Raw genomic sequence first — 16,432 nt, forward strand, 5'->3', positions numbered from 1 at the left:
ATGTGAGTGGTGGTTGGCCCTCAGCCTTGGTCTATGACTGGTGGTTCATTCTGCCCTCAATATTTGGATATACTTTTATATAATAATAATAATAATAATAATAATAATAATAATAAGGGCCCGGAGAGATAGCACAGCGGCGTTTACCTTGCAAGCAGCCGATCCAGGACCAAAGGTGGTTGGTTCAAATCCCGGTGTCCCATATGGTCCCCTGTGCCTGCCAGGAGCTATTTCTGAGCAGACAGCCAGGAGTAACCCCTGAGCACTGCCGGGTGTGGCCCAAAAACCAAAAAAAAAAAAAGAAAAAAGAAAAAGAAAATAATAATAATAATAATAACATAAAAAGGAAATAAAACTGACTATATGTCCACTGGCTCCCTTGCCATAGATAAAAGAAAAAGACAGAAAAATGATGAGCACATGGGCTAGAGTGATAGATTAGTTGGCAGGGCATTTGCCAGGCACAAAGCCAAACCAGAGTCAATCCATCATCCCATATGATCCTGTGAGCCCTGAGTGCAGAGCCAGGAGTAACCCTTGAGCAGTCCCACTTTTCAGTGGATTGAAAAAGAAGAAGGAGGAGGAAAATGAGCACAGTGCAAACCAGACTACGTTCCTCTTGGCTTCTTTCCCACCCTGTGGCCTGGTGGGGTTCAAGGGAGCCAAATCAGGACACACTACTCCCTGCTGTGGGAAAAGTGTCACTGTCCCTGGTGACACCCGCTCCCCTCATCTCTGCCCTGGCCTCTCCCTCTCAGACTGCCACCCAGAGGTGGCACCACCTGCCCTCCACAGCCATGGATGAAGTCACCTTCCAAAGCGACCTGGTGCTGTCTGACGTCCACATGGACATGCCAAGCCACAGACAGCTCATGGTGCGGTTGAACGATGCAGGGCAGCCAGGTAAGGGCCAGGATGCAGGAGGAGACTCCCCAGAAAATGAAGGTGACTGTAGACCCCTGTGCTCTGCAGAGCTGCCCCCAGGGACTGGATATGGGGAAACTGGGAGAAGTCACAGCAGCCTAGAACCTTCTCCCTCTACCTATCTATTCCTTCCAGTTTTCCTGTCTCACTTCAGGCTGCTTCAGAGCCTGACCTCTTGTGCAGACTCAGGGGGAGACACAGAAGAGCACTCACCCACCCGGACATCCCCAGGCAGTGTCCACAGCAGCGAGGGACCCACCCTCTCTGGCCAAGATGGGGCAGGAACTCAGTTGGACAGAGATGGGGATTTGGATGTGGTGAGGAGACCCCGGGCAGCCTCGGACCCCGACTCCACAGGGCTCCTGAGGAACAAGGTGCATCCCTCGATCCTCAGGCAGGAAGAAGAAGATGCCATTAGTGCAGAGGAAGCCTACGGGAGCAATCCGCTCAGTCTCATTCAAATTGGTAAACTGAGGCAGCAGTTGTGCGAATGTTGGAAAACTGAGGAAAGTTCTGGCCTCGGGATAGGCCCGTTTCTTACCAGGCCTGAGAAAGATCTAGATTCCTCCTGTCAGTGGCCTCACGGGAGCTTTGGCTGGAGTTATCCTTCCCTCCTGCAGCACTTGGCCGTGCATGGTTTGGGGATCTGGGGCAGACTGGTGGGGCATGTGCCCACATACGTGTCTGGGACGGCAGCATCTCAGCCCTGCCTTCCTCCAGCTTCCACTCTGCCCTGCCCTTACCTGATCTCTGTCCTGTTGGACAATTCTGCCCCCCCCCCAATCCTGTACAGTAGCTGATAGATTCCCCACAAATCCAGGACCACAAAGAGCACAGTAGGCTGAGCACAAAGAGCTGGGTTCTATCCCCAGCACTATATACCCTCCAGCACCCCAACTGTGGCCCCCAACACTGGTGTGGTCAGTGTTGGTGGGGTTTTCTGGGTAGGCAACCAGCTCCACATGGGTCCAAACAGCCTCAATAAGTGGCACTCACAGTCTACACCCACTGGGTGTGAGGAAGAGTGGGGTGTGGGGTTGAGTTCGGGCCTTTGTTTTTTTTGAGTGGTGTTGGGTTGGCAAACACCTTCCCCTGTTTGACCATCCCAAGTGCCCTATTTCTTATGGTTCCGTCCTCTCTCCACCCTGTGCAGAGCACACCATGGCCACACCCCTGGAGGATGTGGGCAAGCAGGTGGGTAGACCCCATCCACTTCCCGTGCCTCCCCCCCATCCACCCACGAGTCTTGGAGCATGCATCACTGCAGTCGCCCTGTCCCGTCCATGACAGGTGTGGCGTGGCGCCCTGCTCCTGGCCGACTACCTCCTCTCACAGAAGAGCTTCCTGCAGGGCCGCACTGTGCTGGAATTGGGTGCAGGCACCGGACTGGTCAGCATCGTGGCAGCCACCATAGCCAGCACTGTCTACTGCACAGGTGAAGCCTGGCCCCAGAAGGGAGCAAATTAAGGAGAAGGGGCTGGAGTGATAACAGAGTGGGAATGGAATTTGCCTTGCTCAAGGCCCACCTGGGCATCCCATAGGAGCTTCCAAGTCTGCCAGGAGTAGTTTCTGAACACAGAACCAGGAGCAACCCCTTAGCTTAATGGGTTATAGGCAAAAAAATTTTTTTTACATCTGGATAGGGGCAAACATGGCCAAGTTTATGGGGGCTCTGGTATGTCACATGCAAAGTTTTGACCTTGGGATATGGAAGAAGGAGCCAGTGCTCCTGGCTGTACTCCTTAGCCTCACTGTCCCTGGCTACACTGTGATAGTCCAATCCCTTTAGGCTGGAGGAGAGCCCTGGGCCTTATCCAATGAGCCGGGGCCACCCTTCCTGGCCTGGGATTCCCTGAAGCGCCACCACCCACCGACTCCTGTCACACAGATATCGGGGATGACCTCCTGGCCATGTGCCAGCGGAACGTGATGCTCAACAGTCGCCTGATGGCCACCTCAGGTGAGATGGGCTGGGCATGCTGGCCAGGTGGGATTGTCCGCAGACCGCACCTGGGAGCACAGATGGAGCATCTAGCCCATAGGGTGATGCCTGGCCCCTGCAGCTCCCTCTTTGCCCTCTTTCGGCTCTTGGGCCGCTCCCAGAGGCATTCAGGGCTGACTCCTAGCTCTGTGCTCTCAGGGATCTGTGCTCAGGGGACTATAGGATGCCAGGAATTGAATCTGGGCCACCCATGTGCAGGGCAAGGTCCCTCCCGATTGTACTGTCTTTGAGCGAGCCCCAGCCCCTCCCCACCCTAACCTCTGCCCTGAACCCTGCTATGGCCCCCTGGGGCTCCCTGCCTTAACCCTCGGTTTTGAGCATCTCCAGTGGTCAAGGACTAGACACCCAACTATCTGTGGGGGCCTCAGGCTCTGTGTCTGCTCAGGTCTGTTGTTGGGAGGGAGAGGGAAGCAGGTTTCTAGGGCACAATGGGAGGGAAAGGAGGGAGGAGGGGTGTGTATGGGGAGTGTGGGGGCCCCCACGGGAAGCTGAGGGGCCCTTCGTGTCTATGCAGGTGGTGTTGTCAAGGTCCGGCGGCTGGACTGGCTGAAGACTGACCTCTGCACAGGTATGTGCAGACATTCTATATCTCAACCCCCCAGTACTGCTGGAGAGCTGCTTTGAGTAACCGGAGCAGGGTGTCCGCTGCCCGCTCACACCATGCTCCTGGTGGGCAGGTCACGGGGAACTCACATCATCCCTGGGGTCCTCTGCTGGACAGTGTCCAGCGGCTGTAGGGCCCCACACTCCTTCACCCACCACCAGTTTTCTGCTGAGTTTGGGGATTGGGAATCCCCAGTCCCCACCCTCCTGTACTGTCCCCCTATTCTCCAAGGCAGGTGTCCCAGCAGTCCTGACCATACATCTCTGTCCTTTTGCCCTGGGACACTGGGGTCCCTCTGCCCCACCCATGGCTTCTCCAAAGTGGCTTGGTGGGGACAAGTTGCTCAGACGCCCCCACTCTGGCCCCCAGATCCCTCGGTCCCCTTCAGCTGGTCTGAGGAGGACGTTTCCCACCTGTACGGCCACACCACTGTCCTGCTGGCTGCCGAAGGTACGAATGTCCCCTGCTTGTCCCTCCAGTGTCCCCTCACTGTCCCCCTATTCCTCCAGTATCCCCACGTGTGTCCCACAGTATTCTATGACACCGAGCTGACAGATGCGCTATTCCATACGCTGACCTGCCTGGCCCGCCAGCTGCAGGGCCCTTGCTACGGCCCATCCTGTGTGTAGAGAAGAGGTGAGTCTGCTTGGCTGAGGATAAGGCTCCTGGGGGTTTGCTCTGGGATCGTGACAGATGGAAGAAAGGGACAGAGGCCATACAAGGCTAGGGTGGGTGTACAAGAATTCCCCCAAGAACATGGCTTATGGGGGAAGGAGAAAAAGGTTTTTTATTGGGGGTGAAGGTTGGTTTTGTTTGTTTTGGGGTCACACCCAGTGATGCTCAGGGGTTCATCCCTGGCCTCTGCGTTCAGAAATCCTGGCTGCGGGAGACGATATGGGACGCCTGGGGATCGAAACTCCAAGTTCCATCCTGGGTCAGGTGCATGCAAAGCAAACGCCCTACAGCTGTGCTATCTCTCTGGTCCCAGGAGAAAGTTTATATCACTATTGCCTATGCTACAGGCTGGTTGCAGCGAGGCTCTTGGCCTTCTAAGCCAACACGCTCCCCCGACCCCACAGCACCCCCATCCCTCCCCTCGTTGGAACCCTACATCAGGGCCTCTGTTGGTGCTGGCCTCACTGGCCCATGGCTCAGCTTCCTGAGCCTCCTTTTCCATGTTTTTAATCAGGAGACAGTCGGGTCCCTTTGCACCGCCCAGGCCCACCTATGTATTCAGGAGAGTTGCAACCTAATACCCCAGTGCACTCACATGCCCATGCATATTTACATACGATGCACATGTGCACACACAAATGTTCATATACACACTTTGCACACACACAAACACCCAGAGTTCAGTTCTCTGGGAGACCCTCCCACCCTGGGGCCTTACCAGATCACCCCTTAGGAGGGACCCACACACACACACAACTCTCCTGGCCCAGGCTGACACAGGTGTTCCCTGCCACAGACTGAACTTCACGCTGAAGCACTTGGATGTGACGTGTGAGTCCTACGACCACTTCCGCGCAGCGCTGCAGCAGCTGGAGACGACCCCCAACAGCCCCGACGGCCAGCTGCGCTTTGTGGTACAGCCCATAGACGTGGCCTTCCCACAGCGCCTTGTCTATGAGCGCATCCCACAGCTGGTAGGTATCCCCAGCTTCTCCCGCTTTCATGGATCAGTCCCATCCGGTCTGTCCATCTGTTCTTTCATGTGACCCCGTGTCTCCTGCCCCCCCTGCAGGAGCTCTGGAAGGTCCTTGTGGAACCAGTAACGTGACGTTGTAATAAATCAAGTCAGAAGCTCCCCAGTACTGTGTCTACTCTGTCCTGGCACATGTGTGGGCAACACACCTGGGGCACTGCACATGGGCTTCTGGGCCTGGGGGGTACCAGGTGGGCCTGGTGGAGGCCATACCTGTGGAGAGGGAACAGCTTACACAAAACCTCCAGCTGGTGTTTTGGGGTTCCCCCATTCAGCCTGGCTCCCTCTTGCTCTCACTGTATCTGCATTATGTAGGTGCTTGCTTGTATGTCCATCCATCTCTGAGCCCTGTTTTCCTCCTTTCGGGGTCTCACTTCCACACACCAGCCATCCCACCGCCCCTGGTCCCCCTATACCAGTGGTTCTCAAATAATGGGGCAAGGCCCCCGAAAGGAAACCGCAAGGCTCCTTAAAGGGGGGTGTGTTTGACCTCAGCAGACACTGTCATAACAAGCTAAGCCCCGAGTTTATATACTCTGTATGTCTCTGGAACTGAGAGTTGCTACGTCCTGCTTCAAACCCCCCGCCTTCAAAAAGCTATGCATCACAAAACATACTGAATTGTAGCCGTTCATCCAGACATCGCCTGATTAAAAATTCTGCTCAAATTATTTGTACATTATTTTGTTTTGTAGGTTAAAGTTTTTTTTAATACAGATACTATTTACAGTTGCACGGGGGGGGGCACGAGAAATGTTTTCTTCTTCTTTCTGGGGGGGGGGGCAATGACAGAAAATAATTGAGAAGCACATGCCCTACACCATGACCCCATGGGGCAGGCATGGTTCCTAGCTAGTCATTAGACTCGTCTGGACACAAGAGGGCAGCATTTCCTGTTTTACTGCACAGCTCCTGCTCCAGGCACCTTCTCTGTAACCCCCAGTGCTGCCTTCTCTGCTAGACCAAGACTGGTCCCAATGCCCATGAGCTCAGTACCTGGGGAAGGGGATACGGCTGCACCGAATGGAGCATGGAGCCAGGCATACTGGGGGAGAGAACTCGCAAGTGGGAGACGCCCTTCAGATACCCTACAAGGCAAGCCCACAAGCCCTCAGATACCACTCATGCTTCCCACACCTGAGATTCTCCTTATAGGCAGCATGTGGGTCCCCAGTCCCCATGTAGGAACCTCCACCTCTGCCTCCCTGCAAGTTTCTAAGATGTGGAGATGCAGTGTCAGAGATGGGTTCCTGGTCTCAGTTTTGGGTCTGCAGTGAGAAGACGGGAGGACCCCGTCCCACATCCTCACAGGGAAAGCCCCGTACCCACTGTTCCCATCCCCACAACTGTTCCTCTATGTTTGTAAAATCAAACCTGAAGGAAACAGCAGGATCCCCAGACCCCAGCCCAGTAGCCCCTCACTCTTGACCATCCAACCTCCAGGACTGAAATCTTGTGTTAGTTTCCAGTGAGAGCAGACCCATTTCAGGCTCTGTACCCCACCTGGGGCTCCCCCAAACAACTCAGGGGACTAGAGGTGGGTTTGATGTTAGGGAGGGGAGTTAGAGTCCAACAGGACTCTCACTCTTGCCTCAGTGTACCCTCTCCTGCCCTCACTAGCAGCAATCATGGGGACCAGTGAGGACTGGGGGGAACTTTGACCCCGAGGGCAGCTCTGCCCAGCTCCCCACCTGCTTGTTTTCATCCCACCTAAGGTGTGAACCAAAAATCATCCAACGTCAGCTCTAGGAAGAGACGGGCAGAGGGTGACCACCAGGAATCCTGAGCATCTGGAGGGACAGGTGGAGGCATGATGGATGGACAGACAGATGGATGAATGGGGAAAAGGGAGAAAGGAGGTGTAGATGTGGAAGGGACGGATGAACAGATAAATGAGTGGGGGTAGATGTGTTGAGGAAGGGAAGGATGGATGAGAGGAGTGGAAAATGGATGGATGGACAGAGAGATGAGTGGGAATGGTTGAGGGAGGGATAAGCAGATAAATGGGAGAAGCAGAACAATATTACAATGAATAGAGCTCTTACCTCGCATGCAGATGACCTGGGTCCAATCTCTTGCATCCCAAATGGTTTCCTGAGTATTTCCAGGAATAATTCCTGAGCACAAAGCCAGGTGTAGCTACCTGAGCATTGCTGAATGTGGCCAAAAAATAAAAAACAAGTGTGTGTATGTCTGTACACACATATATAGGGATAAGTACATTAGGAGATAGATGGATGGGTGAAGGGATGTTTGGGGTTGAATGGATTAAAGAGTGATCGGGTGGATGAATGGGTAAAGGGGTAATTGGGTGGATGAATAGATGGTTGAATAGATGGATGACTGAATGGATGAATGGGTGAGTTGGGGTGGCTGTGGCTGTAGGTGGAGGGGCGAGTGGGTGTAGGTATAGGTGAAAGAGGTTAGTCGAAGTGGCTGTGGCTCTGGCTGAGCTTTCAGCTCTGTCCTCTGGTTTGCTCTTGTCCCTGAGTCTCTCTTTTGTTTGTTTGTTTGTTTGTTTGTTTGTTTGTTTGTTTGGGGGTCACAACCGGCAGTGCTCAGGGGTTCCACCTGGCTCTACATTCAGAAATTGTTACCTCCATGCTCTCTCTCCGGGCCCCATCCCTGAGTCTCTGATCTCCCAGAGCCATCACCCCTGGGTGCCCTCGTTCTGGGGCGCTCCGGCCGCCAGGTGGCGAGCTAACCTCACGAATCTTACTGAAACGCGTGACAGTCCTGGGGCACCATCACCACCTGCCACTGCAACCACCCCAGTGTGGGTGCCAATGTCTCCCGGGGGAACCTCCCGGGCCTGCTCTACCTCGGTTACATTGACCTGGAGAGCACCAGCAGCACGCAGCTAACATCCCAGTGTTGATGGAGCCTGTGTCCCAGGGAGCAGACTCCAAGGTCCCATCTCCAGGAGCTCATGGCTGGAAAAGAACACAGATAGGACCTCACCCAGGATGGACTCTGAGTTTCACCACTTAGTCTTGCCCAAGGGACATTGTCCACCGGGATCAACCTCCATCATGATCTCCTGTAACTTTGGGGAGCCTGTGCGTCCAGTTGAGAGGGACAGTTTGAGGCCAGGAGTGAGGACTTAGGAAAATCCTCTCCCCCACCTTCCACCCAGTGTCTGAGAACAGAAAACCCTGCACTCACCTCCCTCCCACACCCAGGCCCCCTGTTCCAGACTTTAAGGCAGGTAAAGCGACAGAGAACCCACCCACGGTCCTGTGCCTTGAGTGGCAGGTGGGTTATTTCTGCGGAGAAGGAATCCAGTTTCCAGGCAACAGGCACCTGGGGGTGCTGGGAGGGGCAGAGCCACAGGGCTGGGGGTGCCTTTTTGAAAGATGAGGAGACTGAGTCCAGGGCAAGGAAAGGCTGGGCCTGGAGGACTCGCCCCAGAGTGGGGCTACTCCATTGTTAATTGTGGGTGGGAGGCAGTAGAGAAGGTGCTTCCCTCTTGGTGTCTGGCTCCCCAACATCCTTGCAGCCTCTTCCATCTGTCCTCCACCTGGTGCATCCACTATACTGTTCCCCACTCAGCCAGAGGCTCCCCACAAGCAGTCACCCCCTCATGCTCTCACGCATGCAGTCTTGTTTTGTTTTTGGGGGGACCACACCCGGGGGTGCTCAAGGGTTATTCCTGGCTCTGCACTCAGAAATTACTCTTGGCTGGGAGATAGCACAACAGTAGTGTGTTTGCCTTGCACGCAGCCAACCCAGGACAGTGGTTCAAATCCCAGCATCCCATATGGTCTCAGAGCCTGGCAGGAGTGATTTCTGAGCACAGAGCCAGGAGTAACCCTGAACGCTGCTGGGTATGACAAAAAAAAAAATAACAGAAAAGAAAGAAAGAAAGAAAGAAAGAAAGAAGAAGGAAGGAAGGAAGGAAGGAAGGAAGGAAGGAAGGAAGGAAGGAAGGAAGAAAGAAGAAAGAAAGAAAGAAAGAAAGAAGAAGAAGAAAAAGAAAGAAAGAAAGAAAGAAAGAAAGAAGAAAAAAGAAAGAAAGAAAGAAAGAAAGAAAGAAAGAAAGAAAGAAAGAAAGGGGCCGGGCGGTGGTGTGCTAGAGGTAAGGTGCCTGCCTTGCCTGCGCTAGCCTAGGACGGACAGCGGTTCGATCCCCCGGCGTCCCATATGGTCCCCCAAGCCAGGAGCGCGACTTCTGAGCGCATAGCCAGGAGTAACCCCTGAGTGTTACCTGGTGTGGCCCAAAAACCAAAAAAAAAGAAAGAAAGAAAGAAAGAAAGAAAGAAGAAAGAAAGAAAGAAAAGAAAGAAAGAAAGAAAGAAAGAAGAAAAGAAGAAGAAAGAAAGAAGAAAGAAGAAGAAAGAAAGAAAGAAAGAAAGAAGAAAGAGGGGAGGGAAGGGAGGGAGGGAGGGAGGGAGGGAGGGAGGGAGGGAGGGAGGGAGAGAGGAGAGAGAGAGAGAGAGAGAGAGAAAGAAAGAAGAAAGAGAAAGAAAGAAAGAAAGAAAGAAAGAAAGAAAGAAGAAAGAGAAAGAAAGAAGAAAGAGAGAAAAAGAAGAAAGAAAAGAAAGAAAGAAGAAAGAAAGAAAGAAAGAAAGAAAGAAGGAAAGAAAGAAGAAAAAGAAGAAAGAAGAAAGAAGAGAAAGAAAGAAAGAAAAAGAAAGAAAGAAAGAAAGAAAGAAGAAAAGAAAAGAAAGAAAGAAAGAAAGAAAGAAGAAAGAAAAAGAAAGAAAGAAAGAAAGAAAGAAAGAAAGAAAAGAAAGAAGAAAGAAAGAAAGAAAGAAAAGAAAAAAAAAAGAATTACTCTTGGCAGGCTCAGGAGACCGACCATATAGGATTCCAGGATCTAACCAGGGTCAGGTGTGTGTGTGTGCAAGGCAAATGCTCCTTGCTGTGCTATACCTCTGACCTTGAAGTCATTTTTTTTTTCCATCTTCAGACCAGAGGGCCAGAGTTGTGGTAGCACAGTGGTAAGGCATTTTTGCCTTTTATGCGGCTGACCCAGGACAGATGCGGGTTCAATCCCTGGCATCCCATATGGTCCCCCAAGCTAGGAGCAATTTCTGAGAGCAGAACCAGGAGTAACCCCTGAGCACCATTGCTGGGTGTGCCCCCCAAAATAATAATAATAATAATAATAATAATAATAATAATAATAATAAATCTTCGGATCAGACAAAGGGGAGGATTTATTGGGCCATTCCATGTACACAGGCAAGAACAGAACTAATCTGGGATGTTAGGTCCAGGGACAAAGGACCTCAAGGGACAATTTTGGAGGGTCTGGGACACAGTGGGATGACAGATGTTCCAGATCCTTCAGGATGAACGCAGGAAATCATGCATGTTAGATGGTACCCAAGTTCCAGCCTCCATTGTACACAACCGGGAGTTTCCTCAGACCTTTGCCTCATCTCATCATTTGTGTGGGTACCATTTGCTTCTTCCTCCACTTGCCTCTTATGGGCATGCAGGGTCTTCAGCAGGAACCAACTCAGACCTGCCCCAGCACACCACATGCAACTGGGGTTCTGGAGGTCCTTCCTCAGGATGATGGATTGAGAAGACATTCCTACTGCACATTAAATTTCTCGAGTCTTTGGCTAAAATAGACACAATCAGGGGCCAGAGAGATACATAGCATAGCAGAAGGGTGTTTGCCTTGCACGAGGCCAACACAGGATGAACCTGGGTTCAATTCTCGACATCCCATATGGTCCTCCGAGCCTGCCAGGAGTGATTTCTGAGTGCAGCAGAGTCAGGAGTAACCCCTGAGTGCTACCAGGTATGACCCAAAACCCAAAAATAAATGAATAAGTAAAATAGACACAATTAGACACTGGGTCACTAATTTTACGGCAGAGAAGTACACACTTTTCAGTGCTCGGGAATACTCTCAACTCATTGCTCAAGAGTCACTCCTGGGCCGGTGAGGTGGTGCTAGAGCAAGGTGTCTGCCTTGTAATCGCTAGCCAAGAAAAGGACCACGGTTCGATCACTCGGGTCCCATATGGTCCCCCAAAGCCAGGGGCAATAACCCCTGAGCATCAAATGGTTGGCCTGAAAAACCAAAAAAAAAAAAGAGTCACTCCTAGGGCCAGAGAGATAGCACAGCGGGTTTGCCTTGCAAGTAACCGATCCAGAATCAAAGGTGGTTGGTTCGAATCCCAGCATCCCATATGGTCCCCATGCCTGCCAGGAGCTATTTCTGAGCAGATAGCCAGGAGTAACCCCTGAGCACCACCGGGAGTGGCCCAAAAACCAAAAGACAAAAAAACAAACAAAAAAAAAAGAGTCACTCCTAGTAACAAATCCAGGACTGTGGCATGCATAAAAGAATGTGTCTCCTTCAGTGAGTTACCCTACTCTCACTAGACTTCTGTGCCATTCGGTTCATTTAAAGAAATCAGGTTCAGCAACAACCATGATTGTGAAGAGCTTTTACTGGAAACACAGAGAAAGACTTTGGAGTTAAACAACCTAGTATGCCTGGAGCCTGGAGTTGGTCTGATGCCAGAATACTTCATGGGGAAGGCCTCCATGTTTTTTAGGCCAAAGGTTTTTTTCCTTTCTATTTCTCCCACAATTTGCTGTGCCTATACAAACAACTGCCACACACACACACACACACACACATACACACACACACATACACACACCCCTTTTTATTGTATTTTTATCTCTTATCTTTTTTTTTTGTTTGTTTTGTTTTTGGGCCACACCCTGTGACGCTCAGGGGTTACTCCTGGCTATGCGCTCAGAAGTTGCTCCTGGCTTCTTGGGAGACCATATGGGATGCCGGGGGATCGAACCGCGGTCCCTCCTAGGCTAGCGCAGGCAAGGCAGGCACCTTACCTCCAGCGCCACCGCCCGGCCCCTTTATCTCTTATCTTAACAAAAAGCTTACTAAACCTTATGCTATTGTGTTGACTATTGAAGATGCAATAATTTTCACAAATATACTTGCTACTGAACTTATATTTATTTATTTATTATTTTTGGGTTTTGAGTCACACCCAGCAGCGCTAAGGGGCTACTCCTAGCTCTATGCTCAGAAATCTCCCCAGGCAGGCTCGAGGGACCATATGGGATGCGGGGACTCAAACCAACGTCCTTCTGCGTGCAAGGCAAACGCCCTATTGCTGTGCTATCTCTTGACCCGAACTGAACTTTTTTCTTTTTCTTCTCTTCCATTTTATATTTTTAGTTTTTCCATTTTCCTTTTTTTTTTGTGGGGGGGGTTGGGCCACATCCAGTGATGTTCAAGGGTTACTCCTGGCTATGTCTCAGAATTTGTTCCTGTTTGGGGGACCATATGGACACTGGGGATTGAACCAAGGTCCATCCTGGGTCGGTTGTGTGCAAGACAAATGCCCTACCACTGTGCTATTGCTCTACCCCTTTTTCTATTTTCTTTCTATATTTTAATAACTTCGCTTTTGTTCATCTTGAAAGAGATGTATTATGATAATTTATGTCAACTATGTGATGCATTTTCTTTAAATAAAAATAATTTTTAGGTGCCGGTGAGATAGCATGGAGGTAGGGTGTTTGCCTTGCATGCAGAAGGATGGTGATTCAAATTCTGGCATCCCATATGGTTCCCCTGAGCCTGCCAGGAACAATTTCTGAGCGTAGAGCCAGGAGGAACCCCTGAGCACTGCTGGTGTGATTCAAAAACAAACAAACAAAAAATTTAAGAAAGAAGTCAGGCTGCTAAATAAAAGAGAAAGAGAGAGCTCATTTGTTTTGTTTGTTTTGTTTTAGAGCCACATGGGCAGTGCTCTGGGCTTTCTCCTGACTCTGCACTCAAGGGTCATTCCTAAGAAGCTCAGGGACCCTATGGATGCCGAGGGTCAAACCTGGGTCAGCCGCATGCAAGGCAAGTTCTTTACCCGTTGTTCTATTGCTCTCACATGGAGAAATCTCACTTTAAAGAGAATTGTGGGGGACTAGAGTGATAGCACAGCGGAATGGTATTTGCCTTGCATGTGGCCAAACCGGTTCGATTTCCAGCATCCCATAGGGTCCCCCGAGCACTGCCAGGAGTGATGGCTGAGAATCAGGAATAAGCCCTGAGCTTTGCTGGGTGTGCCCTTCTCTTCCCACCCCACCAAATAAAACTTACCAGAATTGTGTGACAGAAATAGTCAGTACTCCCTCCCAGAAGTCTGAGTATTTATTTTCCCACCCAGAGCTCCGGAACCGGGCTGCTTCCTTGAAACCTGCTGCCAATACTGGTAATGAGAATCATAAAACTTAAAGCCATTTCACAGAGGGGACATTTGCTCTTTCACTTGCCTTCCCTCAACAAACTTTTCCTTCCGGGTTTATGGATGATTTATTTCTTTGGGTGAGTCTCAGGCAGTAATAGAGATTATCTGCTCGGCTTGGATTTGAAGGAAACACCCCAGATTTATAAATCAAGCCTCTGAGAGTCTATGTGCCAGAAGATGACTCCACCGAAAGAGATGGGCAGAGACATGGCTTTCAGCCCAACTACTGGGCCTCCTTTTTGCCTGTTCCCTGGGCTTATATTTACTGTTTATTGAAGGTCCCATGATGAAGAAGGATGGAGTTTGCAGGTGTTTTTATTCAGCGATGAATTTGCTTTATCCTTAGATTTTCTTTCCATTACCTTGATATCAAGGGCGACAATACTCCTTTACCCAATCAAAGAGGGCAAGCATGGGTTCCCTGGACACCCGGACGGAAGGGTCCTCTGTGCTCTGTAAGATGACGATAGAGGGGCTAGAGACAGGTCCAGGGATGAGCACGTTGCTTTGTATGCGAGAGTCCTGGGTTTGAATCCTGGTACTACATCGCCCCTCCCTGCTATTTCAGTGGAAATTACTCTTTCACGTAACCACCAGGCATAAATGCCCCCCCCCCTTAAAAAAAAGGTGCGGGTATGTTAAGAAACCCAGTTATCGGGCCCAGAGAGATAGCACAACGGCGTTTGCCTTGCAAGCAGCCGATCCAGAATCCAAAGGTGCGTTGGTTCGAATCCCGGTGTCCCAATATGGTCCCCACCCCCACCCGGTGCCTGCCAGGAGCTATTTCTGAGCAGACAGCCAAGGAGTAAACCCTGAGCACTGCGGGTGTGGCCCAAAAACAAAAACAAACAAACAAAAAGAACCCAGTTATCATGTATGTTCTTGACCATTTAAAAATCTGGATTTTTGGGGGCAGAGACATAGCAACTAGCAGCGGTGGCATTTGTTTTGCACACAGCCATCAGATGGACAGTGGTTCAATTCCCCGGCATCCCATACTGGCTTCTTGCTGCCTGCATGAGTGATTTCTGGAGTGCAGAGCCAGGAGTAACCCTTGAGCACTGCCAGGTGTGACTTCAAAAAACAAAAATATAAAAATAAATAAAATCTGGACTTTAGGGGGCTGAAACAATGGCACAACAGTAGGGCATTTAGCTTTGCATGTGGCTGACCCAGAAATGGGTCCCAGGTTTGATTCCTGGCATCCCATTATGGTCCCCCTGAGCCTTCCAGGAGTGATTTCTGAGTGTGCCTCAGGAAATCCAGAGTAGGGCCCGGAGAGATAGTACAGCGGCGTTTGCCTTGCAAGCAGCCGATCAGGACATAAGGTGGTTGGTTCGAATCCCGGTGTCCCATATGGTCCCCCCGTGCCTGCCAGGAGCTATTTCTGAGCAGACAGCAGGAGTAACCCCTGAGCACCGCGGGTGTGACCCAAAAACCAAAACCAAAACAACAAACAAAACAAAGAAATCCAGGAGTAGCAGCCCCTGAGTGCCCACCAAGTGTGGCTCAAAACTAAAATAAATAAATAAATAAATAAATTAATAAATAAATAAATAAATAAATAAATTAAATCCTGGCTAGAGCAGGAGCAGTGGTGCCAGGGCATATGCATCCATCTGCTTTACATGCGCTAGCCTAGGATGTACCACGGTTTGATTCCACTGGCGTCCCATATGGTCCCCAGAGCCTGCCAGGAGCAATTTCTGAGTGCATAGTCAGGAGTAACCCCATGAGCATTTTCCAAACCAAATAAAATAAAATAAATAATAAAATAAAAATCTGGATCTTTTGCCCTTGCACTCAGTTGGCCCAGGTTTGATCTCCAGCATTTAACATGGTCCCCAAGCTCTGCCAGGAGTGATTCCTGAATGCAGAGCCAGAGTAATTGTAAGATGACGTCCAGCTATTAACCCCAAAACAACAGCTTTCTCCCCCCAACTTCCTATTTCCCCTCAAATCTCTCCTTTGATATGTAAAAACTGTCCATCTGGATCACCTCTGCCCCACCCCATCCCGGTGGATTTTGTTCTGGGGTTAATAAAGATAAGTCAGTTCTGGCTTTTTGGCTGAGGCCAGAGAGCATGAGGCAAAAGGCACAGACACCATGATCAACTTTTCCTGACTGACTTGGTTTATTTCTTCATTACTACCCTCTTCCTTCAGACCCATCTGTGTGGGTTTAGAAAACATGGTGCCTGGAGTGATCTCACATCCTATGAGTTTTTTGGGGGGCCGAAGATATAGCATGGAGGTAAGGCATTTGCCTTGCATGCAGGTCGGTGGTCTGGAATCCGGGCATCCTATATGGTTCTCGAAACTGCCAGGGGTGACTTCTGAGCGTAGAGTCAGGCAGTAACCCCTGAGCACTGCCAGGTGTGAACCCCCACACACAAAAAAAATCCATGAGTTATATTTTACAACTCTTACAACTGGCACCTGAACAGGGACCTGAATTCGGGACCCTCATATAGATACAAGTTTAAAAACCCCAGGCCAGGGAAATCCCACTTAAGAAATCAAGAATAGGGGGCCAGAGATGATAGCATGGAGGTAAGGCATTTGCTTTTCATGCAGAAAGGACGGTGGTTCAAATCACCGGCATCCCACTATGGTCCTCCGAGCCTGCCAGGAGCAAATTTCTGAGCATAGAGCCTGGAGTAAGCCCCTGAATGCTGCCGGTTGTGACCCAAAAACCAAAAAAGAAAAGAAAGAAGGAAAGAAGGAAAAGGAAAGGAAAGGAAAGGAAAGGAAAGGAAAGGAAAGGAAAGGAAAGGAAAAGGAAAGGAAAGGAAAGGAAAGGAAAGGAAAAGGAAAGGAAAGGATAAGGAAAAGGAAAGGAAAGGAAAGGAAAGGAAAGGAAAGAAGGAAAGGAAAGGAAAGGAAAGAAAGGAAAGGAAAGGAAAGGAAAGGAAAGGAAAGGAAAGGAAAAGGAAAGGAAAAGG

The 16,432-nt window shown here is 50.4% G+C and overlaps 2 protein-coding genes across 3 annotated transcripts in view; one reads left to right on the top strand and one right to left on the bottom strand.

Moving 5' to 3' along the window:
• The window catches only part of CARHSP1 (calcium regulated heat stable protein 1), a 1,067,514-nt gene that overhangs the window by 957,496 nt on the left and 93,586 nt on the right, over positions 1-16,432 (bottom strand). The gene's annotated exons all lie outside the window — the stretch shown is intronic.
• METTL22 (methyltransferase 22, Kin17 lysine) lies at positions 785-5,344 on the top strand. The gene is given in 11 exon segments (XM_049768556.1): positions 785-903; positions 1,060-1,389; positions 2,078-2,118; positions 2,215-2,359; positions 2,813-2,884; positions 3,441-3,494; positions 3,900-3,980; positions 4,062-4,138; positions 4,141-4,166; positions 5,002-5,179; positions 5,278-5,344. Coding segments are annotated over 11 exon segments (1,146 nt in total). The 5' UTR covers positions 785-797; the 3' UTR covers positions 5,314-5,344.

This window comes from Suncus etruscus, chromosome 2, assembly GCF_024139225.1.
Source record: "Suncus etruscus isolate mSunEtr1 chromosome 2, mSunEtr1.pri.cur, whole genome shotgun sequence".
In the NCBI taxonomy this organism is placed as follows: domain Eukaryota; kingdom Metazoa; phylum Chordata; class Mammalia; order Eulipotyphla; family Soricidae; genus Suncus; species Suncus etruscus.